This window comes from Pleuronectes platessa, chromosome 1 (genome assembly GCF_947347685.1).
Source record: "Pleuronectes platessa chromosome 1, fPlePla1.1, whole genome shotgun sequence".
Taxonomy (NCBI): domain Eukaryota; kingdom Metazoa; phylum Chordata; class Actinopteri; order Pleuronectiformes; family Pleuronectidae; genus Pleuronectes; species Pleuronectes platessa.
In genome coordinates this window covers 25,497,290-25,507,684 of record NC_070626.1, presented here as the reverse complement: position 1 = coordinate 25,507,684, position 10,395 = coordinate 25,497,290, and the positions used below count along the sequence as shown (strand labels likewise).

At 41.6% G+C, this 10,395-nt stretch overlaps 2 protein-coding genes across 3 annotated transcripts; one reads left to right on the top strand and one right to left on the bottom strand.

Moving 5' to 3' along the window:
- Positions 1-269: 269 nt before the first annotated feature.
- Positions 270-5,245, bottom strand: LOC128436634 (BTB/POZ domain-containing protein 1). Of its 2 annotated transcripts, none has more exons than XM_053418429.1 (8): positions 4,672-5,245; positions 3,464-3,620; positions 2,832-2,937; positions 2,545-2,742; positions 2,155-2,347; positions 1,974-2,061; positions 1,166-1,312; positions 270-1,068 (listed from the first exon to the last, which is right to left on the bottom strand). In XM_053418429.1, exons 1-8 carry the CDS (start codon positions 5,088-5,090, stop codon positions 910-912), a joined length of 1,467 nt encoding a protein of 488 aa, XP_053274404.1. In that variant the 5' UTR covers positions 5,091-5,245; the 3' UTR covers positions 270-909. The 2 variants fall into 2 exon arrangements, with proteins under 2 accessions (XP_053274404.1, XP_053274412.1); XM_053418437.1 differs by having other exon boundaries at positions 2,155-2,284.
- An 896-nt stretch (positions 5,246-6,141) lies between these two features.
- On the top strand, positions 6,142-9,491 carry LOC128440796 (transmembrane 6 superfamily member 1). The gene is made up of 10 exons (XM_053423639.1): positions 6,142-6,253; positions 6,362-6,465; positions 6,773-6,874; positions 6,965-7,064; positions 7,321-7,403; positions 7,626-7,744; positions 8,102-8,206; positions 8,288-8,380; positions 8,466-8,585; positions 9,300-9,491. Exons 1-10 carry the CDS (start codon positions 6,162-6,164, stop codon positions 9,489-9,491), a joined length of 1,110 nt encoding a protein of 369 aa, XP_053279614.1. The 5' UTR covers positions 6,142-6,161.
- Positions 9,492-10,395: the final 904 nt, after the last annotated feature.

Genomic DNA, 10,395 nt, shown 5'->3' with positions numbered 1-10,395 from the left:
TTAACTTAAATATATACACACCCACTATGATATTGTGACTTTTAATTAAGGAAAAGATGAATGATAAATCTACACTAATGTGATAAAAAAAAAGGGATATTTTCCACTTAATTTTTGCTGTTGATTCTTTGCTTAACCTCCATGCTGGGAGCCACTGGCTTTCAGAGTTTGTTGTATAGCAATAGACAGTATCTGGCACCACCTAGTGACAGGAATAGGAATAATATAAACTAGCAGCAGTATGGTATACATACAAAATATAACCAACACCATCTTCATCTGGAATTTATTAAACAATCCTACTTTGGTCTGACCACATTTTATTGACAAAAAAAACATTTTTGTACATTTTAATTAAGTGCTAAGCGAACATGAAGTCAGAAATTACAGCATGTACCACTGGCAAAGTTACACAACACACATGGATCCTGAACACAGTGCAAAAACAAAGTTCTTGAGGATACCAGCTTAATAAATGACGAGTGCACAATTAAAAAAATTGCTAATTTTACACTTGCAATAAATGCATCAGAATAAAACTGACCAAATAAAGTGAAATGGCATCAACCAACACATGGAAGCTGTCTCTGTAGTTTCATTCGTCAGCTGACTGATAGTAACACTCACACTGGACAAGAGTATTTAGATCATATAAAAAAGGATGACACCGGTCATTTAGTGTTTCCATGCCGTGATTTTCACCACAACTGTGACCGTCTCCACATTCCTGATCGCGTCTGTACACGTCTATTCTATAGACAGATACACACGTACAGCATCGACACGCACTCAAACACACACATTCTTGATTCCAAGGGATCGTGAGGCACTACGTACGTTTGTATATCCAGCAAGCCAAGTTTTTCCAGCAGTCTGAGTTCAGTGTACCTGCATGACACCGTGTTAAGTCTAGGTGTAGTAGATGATCTCTGGTATCTGCCCGTCCTCCACCGACGTACCGTTGTTATTTCCAGGTGAGCTAAAAAACAAAAACGTCGTCTTTGTCCCTGTGGCTAATTCCTGGGTGACTTTCTTCATCCCCTTTGTGCCATAATGTGAATCTGAGCCCTGAGGAGAGGAATTAAAAAAAACAGGCCCTGGGTTAGTCCTATTTATGGTCGTGTTTATTCGTCCTATTTTTGAAATGGAGCAAATTCAGACTGACCTTTAAGGTGGCACATGCAGTGTAGCTGACATTGGGAAGGATTTCCACCGGTTCTTTGAACATCACTCTGAATGTGCTCGCTGTGCCGTCACAGCTGAAGCCAGTGTCGTTCTGGCCCAGTGTGATGCGTTTGTCGCTCTCTATGATCTGAAGAACAAGATTAAGTCTTTACTGGATGGAAGAAAAGACATTAAGGAAGAAAATCCACCTCTTACCATTCACTCTATATTCCACTATGTCCGTTTTAATTGTTGGTTGAATTAAACCAGCTATTTGCACAGAGCAATGTTAAAAGTTTTGAAAACTAGATTATAATGATTACAATTAAAATAATAAGAATAATACATACAATATGAACATAACAAGACCAAATCAAAATAAGAAAGATAACACTTTGTTATTGGTTAAAATCAGGTATTATAAAAATATATATTTAGGAAGGCCCATTTAGAAGCCTTTTAATACCTGATTTTAAACAGTTATAGTGGGTGCAGCTGAAACTTCGTCTGCGTGGACGGTAACAACTTTATGGGAAATAGACATCTGTGCTGCAAATAGTGCTGCACACAGAGATAGAGTCCAGCTACAGAGCAAAACACCAAGTTAGAGATCTCTCATGTTACTATGAGAAATATAAAAAGGATTTGGTTCCTTATGAAAATGTGGCCGAACAAAGTCGAGTTTGATTTGCACCACAGTCTGGGTAATAAATGGGAAGCGCTGGCTTATTTAATCCTCACCATAAACACATGGATGATATAAACTATGCAATTTTTTTATTCATCACATTTGAACAGTATTAAGTTACCTGTATGTTGACCTGGTAGTCAGTGGGTCCATGTATTGACCCATACAAGCCAAAACCCACTATGGATATTCTTCTGTTAACGTTGAATCTTTAGAGAGAGACAAACAAGAGAGAGGAAATTAGCAAACACAATCAATTTACTCCGATTGATAACTAACCGGGGATGTTTATGTCATATCACCTGATTCTGTCGCTGGTACCACTGTACCCCCATCGACTCTCAACCTGCTGGAATCTATTAATGCTGCACTCCTCCCCCCTGAGGCAGCAGCGAGGCCTGTCAATGTAGTCGACCCGTGGTTTGGGGTTTACTGTAAAGTGTAAAAACAGATTTACCACCTCCCGATCGAACAATATTCCAGACTGGGCAGGCCCTGTTGCACAAGAAAGAATATCAAACTGGTTTCTGTGGTTTGAGTTGTATGGACACAAAAGGAACATGACGAATATGTTTATTAATGGCTACAATGGTGTGTGCAGTGTTTAAAAAAAACAAAAAAACATTGCAGTATAAGAAACGCACACAGTGGGGTCTTAAAGTCTGAGACCACTGGTTTATTTTTTGGCTTACCTGCAGCAAACTCCTCAACAGTCATGAGCGGAAAGCGGATGAGAGGGAGGGCTTTCCCCAGAACCTTCTGCTTGTTCTCCGAGGTCGGGGGAAGCTGCTGCCTGTAGCACTCAGCCTCTGCCCAGCGTACCACCGCCCCGAACAGACGGTTCTCCCTGATGCTGAGAGTGTCTCTTTCTAGTACCGCACATAAGGTGTCTACACACACAAACACAAAGGATATTCATCATCTCACATCCGCGTCAGGCTGCGGAAAAGGTAATAATATGTGAGTGAGACTCACGTACCAAGGTCAATGTCTGTGAAGCCCTCAGCGTTTATTGCATCTGCAGTGCTTTTGTCTATGGTGTCCAGGCAGAGACTGGCAAGTTGGGGCTCATCAAATAACCTTGCCTGTAACGAGAGTACAAAAGAAGCCACACTCACTAAAACTGTTTTCAACTCATGAAAGGTTTTGGTCAAGACATTTTCCTGTATTCCCTAAAGCTCATAAATCGTGTTGTCTTCTTGTTAAGTTGCCGTCTTCAGCATTTTCTACATGTGTGACATCTCATTTTCATCCTCAGATATTTGTATTCTTTTTTTGTTATAAATTTCATCAACACGCGCACTGGCTTATTCTCTGATATGCTCACTCTGACATTTTCTGGACATTTCACTCAGGGACTGCCAGCAAAGGTTCCAGAAAATGTCCAGGACAACTGACTCAGGCATTTGCAATCTTACATAAAGCCTCTGTGGAACCTTTCAGGAAAATGTGCAGACTTCAACGCAGGTCTAAAAGTAGCTCAAATATCCATTAATCAATTCTGGTAATTTACTTTATACTGTATTTACCAAAGGAGAACTACTGGGAATATTGTTTAAAGTCACATTTGCTGTTTAATGCCAATGTCAAGTATGAATATGGGACAATGACCTGAGTGAGGAGCATGAACGCATTGTCGGCTCTGAGGTGCTTGGTGAGGAACTCCACGCAGTGACCCTCCAGCGCAGGCACCGCGTACTTCTTAGCCGTATACAGAGTCGTCATCACAGTCTCGGGACCGATGTGGACCTCGTCAGAATACAAGAACCTGTGCAGATGAGACAAATGTTTGTTTTTGTATCTGCAGTATTAAATCAGAAATCTCAGGCCACCACATTTGAGGCTGTCAGTGGATTTCATGGGAAATTAATCGAACATATGTAGCTGATGTTGAAATACAGCTGATCTGTAATGAATAGATGGTAAGGTGTAACTATTGCATTCTTATCTTGGGATTGATTTGTTTGTTATTTGTCAGCAAGATTACAAAAAAACTACTGGACAAGTTTTGAAGAAACTTCATGAAAGGAGGCGGTGAGGGTCAGGAAAGAAGCCTCGACATTTTGGTGCAGATCCACAGATTTTCATCACATTCTTTAACATTGTGATTTATTGTTAAGCTTTTTTTTGATACTGGATAAAATCAGGTGTGGCAATAGCTGCAGCTTTATTCAATTTAATGGGAATGTTGGGCCTTGGTGAAGTTATGACTCATTCTAATCATCAGACACTTCAAATTTCTTTGGGCCCACATTCTGCACATCCTTCATGTGGAATGATGACCTTTTGGTGGTTCAAGGCTGTTTGCCAGATCTGGGCCACAAGTTAGCCATAGCATGACCACATGTCAACCAAAGGATGCCAACGTATTTTGTACTATTTGGGCCAAAGTCACTATTTACTACCTGAGCCACTTAAGGTTCACATCCAGATTGCACCTCGTCGTGAGGACCCCATGTTTGTTTTGGAATGTTTGGGCCGCTTTTGCTATTGAACAAGTGGGTCACTTAAGGCCCACATCCATTTAGTTCGAGCCACAAAATTACCTGAGGTGCTGCCTCATTGCCTGAAGTGGCCAACATCCGTATGCTACTTGGGATTCAGTAACACATGCTCAGTCATTTTGCACCAAAGCTACCCTGACACTGTGCGTCTCTAGTGGTCTTGTGGTTATTGTATTACAGTGATCCAGTGTTACGATAGTCATGTAGCTCAGGTTTGTTTATCCCCAGTGATCAGAACAATGGCTACATCCCACCCTCCTTCAAATGTGACTGGAGCTTCACGTGCACGTTCCCCGCAGTGACCACCTGTCCCACCTGAGCAGGGCGAGGAAGGCTGCCGGCTCCACATCAGGCAGCTCGATCTCCGCCGAGGTGGTGGCCATGCCTCCGTTGAACATGGCATCGAACACGGCACTGCCGGCGGCCAGGACGAACTTGTGGGCCGGTATCCTCTGGGCCTGTCTGCCCTTCCCCACGATGAACCTGACGTCGCTGAGCAGCTCGTTGTTGAACAGGAATGCGAAGCGCTCCTTCAGGGAGCTCTTGGTCGCCTGCCAGTTGTACACGGGCTCCCGGTGCAGGCCGAGCCCCGGCGGGGAGGCGGACGAAGCGGGACCGGAGGCCGGCATGTTGGAGATCCCCGCAGCGGCTCCAGAATGAGCCGAGTTGGACGCTCCCTCCTGCCCGTCATGGTTAGACGCCAAGCCGCTGCTGCTCCCGCTCCCGGTCGCCATGACAGCTCCCTTGCGTTGGTTTGGTTCTTGACTCTCCCTCCACGATGCACAGCTAGTGGTGCCCGAGCAAACACCGTCAGAAGCGTGCGTGTTGTTATTTATTTACGTCGCATCCATTCCCGCGGACGCCATCGTTCCTGCAGCTCCCTGCTAGCTACGTTTCTCCGGAAGTGACGCTACGCACGCTTCCGCCAAAACAGTTTTTTTCCCCTCCTTCCATTAATCTTTATTGCTGGGTTAGAAATTGACCAAACACACAAGCTGACAAATTAAAAAGAAACAAAGATAAACACTACGGGAAATAAGTGATTTTTCAATTCAATCCATAATTTATTTTATTGTGTTTATTTTCATTTGAGCTGTGATGTGCCATTTCCCAACAAATACATAGTAAAGTGAGGTTTATGATTTTATTAATGATAAATACGTTTCGTGCTTCAAATTGTCTACATAACCTTCTAAAATACACCATATTTATTTTGATAATTAAAAAAATAGAAACTGTTATTTTCCAGTTGACATCTAGATGTCACTCCCTGTATGTCTGTTTGTGTGTGTGTCTAGTCTTTGACCTTGTCAGTACCAGTAAACCTAATGGTGACCAAAGCCTGGTCCTGAACAGCAGCTGGATATCGGAGATCCTGTCTATCGTTAGTTGTAAGATATAATAGTGCTTAGGGTTGAATTGGTTATTGTTGAGTCTGGGGACAAGGTTTTGGTTAGGATGTCCACAATAAAAGGAAGACAATGCAATGTCCTAATAAGGATGATATATTTATGTGTGTGTGTGAGAGAGAGAGAGCAGAGTGTAGGTAGGAGACAGAGAAGTGGTGAGGGACAGAGAGAGTGGGGGATAAAGAGAGAAATAGAGAGGGAGAGCATTGTAGAGTAGAGTAGAGGCAGAGTGGTGGTTCAGAACATACTCTATCACTCTACAGCTAAAAATAATGTGGACCTTTTTTTATATTTACACCATCCGAGCTTCTTTGAAACCTTTTTTTTTTTCTAAATAACTTTTTTTAATCAATTCTAAGTTCTCGGATAACACAAATCTCTGAAAGCTGTTCGGCCATGAGTGCTTCTGCAGGGACGGGGGTGTTCGTCCTCTCCTTGATGTCCATCCCCACCTGCTATTTGTTCAACTCCTTCATTTACAGCAATAGGTGAGTGACAGCAGACCGGCTTTTTTATTAAAGTCTTTCATGTGAAAACCATTTGTCAGATATTTAGGAATACTCTTAAACTATCTTTTTTTTTGACTTTGCATTTAGTGCTGATCTTTTCTTCTTCGCTGGGTGTACCACAGTCTTCATCCTGGCAATGTCAGCTCATTTTATGATCCTGAAGAAAGCTCCCACAGATCCTCTTTTCTATGGTATGAATTACCATGTGCATGTATCTTGTTGTATTTTTAATTTGTACAGAGCAACATTGCTTTTATACCAAGTCATGAGATAGAAATCAGTTCTATTGGACTTTTGAATCAATAGCTGCATATTTATGGTGTTTAGAAGTTTTGTTGTGGTGTGAGGGGTTTTAAAATTGTGAGCTATTGAAGTGATACACATTATGTTTGCATGGTGTCCATGTCTGATATAAATGTGGCCTCAGTCAGCAACTGTGTTTACTCCAAATTATCCCACAATCAAAGTGAATGAAAGTTCATGCATGTGTCTGTGCAGTGTTCGCTGTGTATGCATTCCTCAGTGTGGTGAATCTGATCATTGGGCTGGAGCAGGACAACATCATTGATGGATTTGTGACGTTTTACCTCAAAGAGGCAAGTCATTGTGCCAGGTGTGTGTGTGTGTCCTGTTTGTGGGTTTGTCTCTCTACACATTCTCACTGATAAATCTGCCCCGTGTTTTAGGCAGATCCACATATTAACACAGCTCATGGGCACATGATCTCCTATTGGGACGGCTGTGTGCACTATCTCATATATCTGCTCATGATTGCAGCCATTGCTTGGGGGTGAGTGTGCTGCATTGTTCACAGGGAGTTTTACCACAGCTGCATTACTAAATATGTTAAAATGTACTCCATAGTTTCCCTGATACTATACTAATGCCCATACCATAGTATTTGTATGTGTTGTAAAGTTGTTTGTATTTGTTTGTATACTTCAAATAAAGCTTACAGAATCTATTACTTAATCTATCTGTCTGCAAGTCTTAGGAGGTATAGTGTGTTCATATGGCTTTGACAATGTGTTGCGTGGTTTGCACAGGGACAGCTACCGAGCCATCGGACTCTACTGGGTGGGATCTTTTCTCATGCGTGCCATTGTTTACATTCTTGGGAATGCTGTGGGTAAGTAGACTAAAAATAATGGGATGCTTTACATGGCTCGTGTATGGTAGCCCATGCAACTCCTTGCACACTCACACCGAGAATACAACAATGGTCCAAGCTTTTCCTTTTTTGTGGATTAGAACTGAAACAGATGCACATTTCACTGTAGACATTACATTTAGTTGTTTATTATCTGTGTTTCCACACAATTATACATAACCTGCCTCTATCCTTTCCCAGGGAAATACGAGACCCATGTTGGTCCTCTGTTCCTCCTCCACATGTTGTACATCTCAGTGTCCGTCTGGGCCTGTTTGCGTGTCTTCAGCCAGCCCTCCATCCAGGACGTTCAGACGACAGTAAGTCATGATCCGAACTCACAGTTTTAACAGTCCCCGATATATTCCTTTTTATTTTCATCAAGATGAATTACCCTTTGAGATATCAAGAATAAAATTGCACTGTCTCCTAATGTTAAAGAAAGAGAGAAATAATTGGAACGGCCCCCTGATTCAAATCCACAACTAAATTTAATTATTATTATTCCGTGGGTCATGCCTCATCCCTCGACAACATTTTATGGAAATCGCTTTTGTAGATTATTGCATAATCCTGCTAAGAACAAAACCTGCAAGTTCTTCTCCAGGTGTGATGATTTTGTCCTATGTTCAGCCAGACTGAATGTGACAGAGAGCTTTCTGCTTTCTTTCGTGCAGAACCTACAGGAGGCTCAAAGAAAAAGTTTACTCCACAGACCTCTGGATTTACTCTTCATTATCTACCTCATCCCTGCCGGGGCTTTCTGCGTCTTCAGAGGCCTGGTGAGAAAACACAAGACGATCAACTGCCCACTTCACAAAACATATAGACTGCCTCTATACTTCAGAATGTCTGTATTCTAGGTTGCTCTGGACTGCTCCAGCAAATGTTGTCGAGACTACACTCAACTGTATGAACCTTACTTGAAAGACCCTTCAGCTTATCCTAAAATCCAGGTAACTCAGTCACAGTAAAGTGGTTAAAATATTCATTCTGAAAACGCAAATCTCTGAAACTTTGAACCTTATCCGTGTTTATCAGATGCTGGTGAGCCTGCTGTACTCTGGTCCGTACTACATCATCGCTCTCTACGGGCTGTTGGTCCCAGGATGTGAGTGGATGCCAGATCTGACTCTCGTCCACTCCGGAGCAGTGGCACAGGTACTTTCTATTTTTTTTGAATGAAGAAAGAATTGCTGGGGTCAGTTTTCCAGACCTTGTTGTGGTTTTTATAATTCAAAGCCATGTAAAGGGATTTCTGTACAGAAAGTTTTAGTGCTAAATATTTTCTCTTCCCGTATGAAGTTATCATTCCTTAGGTAGACCAGGCAAATCTAGGCTGCTCCCAAATGTTCTCCTTGTGGTTTTAGGTTGGTCTCTGTTTAGGTTCTTCCATGTCGTCAAACACCAGTTTCTCCATGAGCAGATATAGGGTCAGAATCAGCACTATTTTATCGGTTTTATATCTAAAGATTGAAACTGAAGCGTGGTGGGAGCAGCACGATGTGGCGATCTTATCTCCACAACACAGAGCAGCTATTGTGTTTGAGCTGCAGGCTGACAGGTCACTCACCGAGAGGATCAGGGCAGAAGATAACTTCAGTTGAATGTCAGCTGTTCAGCTCGGCTATGAATAGGATGGCCGGTCCTCCGACAGCCGTGGATGCCATGAGACACGTTCTGCGTCTCTTTTCAGTGATTTCTTTAGTTTTTTTTTAATGAAAACTGTAACTGACAGAAAATGTTATTAGAAATTATTTGAGGATTGGGGGCCATACCAGTATTTATCCAGACCATTAAAAGAGCAAAAATAGTAACTGTAAAGCTTTTAGTCATTTTCCAATTTTCCTCTCTCTTGTTTTCTTTACTTCACAGGCTCAGTTCTCTCATATTGGAGCGTCTCTCCACAGACGGACACCATTATCCTACAGAGTGCCTGCTGACGGCCAGATGCTATTTTTGCTGATCAATGTCCTGTATGCTGTGGTGCCTCAGGCTCTGTGCTACCGCTGCTGCACCAGGCCGGACTTCTTTCTCAGGCCAACGCCAGAGAAGAAAAGTGATTGACCAGAGTGTCAGTGATGGATAGAGAGAGTGCCAGGGAGGTCAAGGATTTCTAAATAAAAGACTTGCAAGAACTTGCATAGTGCTGCTCTTTTTTTGCAGTTACTAGCAGTTGCTATTTTTGGACAGGGAACTGCGACCTATGGGCTCAATGAGTGGGCAGTATTGGAGACATGACAAATACTCAGGTGTCAGCAGAGTGTCCATCATCTGAATGTCAGGTTAAAGAAAAGAGAACTGTGGATGGGATTCAAACTACTTGACGATACTTATATTTTTGTGTTTTTGTTTGAAAAACTGCTGTGGTGTTTACAGAGAGTGTCTGTGCAGCGCCTTTCAGTCAGTGGCTTGACAAATAAACACATAGTTCACTTGTCTGCGTGTTTCATAGTTACTCTACACAATGGATAATTATAATACCATTTAATCAACATCAGTTTTATTTGTGCCATACATTTCATACAGAGGTAGAATGTGCTTCACAGCAAAACAGATAAAATCACTGTAATATTAAAAATTGCCTTAACTTTAGATTTAGAGATACTATTCAAGATTCAAGATTCAAGATCTTCAAACTATACGTGATCTATTTTTGTTGTATTTCCTGGAGATTTTTTGTTTTTAATTTTAATTTCAAGGGGTATGATAACCTATATACTTATCTCTATGGGAAGGTTTATTGAAGCTATTCCTAAACATAAGAAGAAACCAATCACATTTGGAAAAATGTACACTTTAATTAAATTAAATTTAACAGCCTTTGAGTTTGATAGGAACAACGTTTAAAAAAGGTTAAATTAAATGTCCAATATTATATTATATAATGTTATATTTACAATGTTTACTGTGTATTTTGACAAGAGACCAAACTCATGGAGGGTAGAGTTGACCCGGAAGTACTTTATGT

Bases quoted from the DNA above. Each gene is read 5' to 3' on its own strand.
- LOC128436634 (XM_053418429.1), bottom strand. From the start codon at position 5,090: ATGGCGACCGGGAGCGGGAGCAGCAGCGGCTTGGCGTCTAACCATGAC. The intron at 3,621-4,671 runs GTGGGACAGGTG...TCATCTGCACAG, and splicing joins GCCTTCCTCGCCCTGCTCAG to GTTCTTGTATTCTGACGAGG. The intron at 1,069-1,165 runs GTCAGTCTGAAT...TCCTCTCCTCAG, and splicing joins CTGCATGTGCCACCTTAAAG to GGCTCAGATTCACATTATGG.
- LOC128440796 (XM_053423639.1), top strand. From the start codon at position 6,162: ATGAGTGCTTCTGCAGGGACGGGGGTGTTCGTCCTCTCCTTGATGTCC. The intron at 6,254-6,361 runs GTGAGTGACAGC...CTTTGCATTTAG, and splicing joins TCCTTCATTTACAGCAATAG to TGCTGATCTTTTCTTCTTCG. The intron at 6,875-6,964 runs GTCATTGTGCCA...TGTTTTAGGCAG, and splicing joins GTTTTACCTCAAAGAGGCAA to ATCCACATATTAACACAGCT.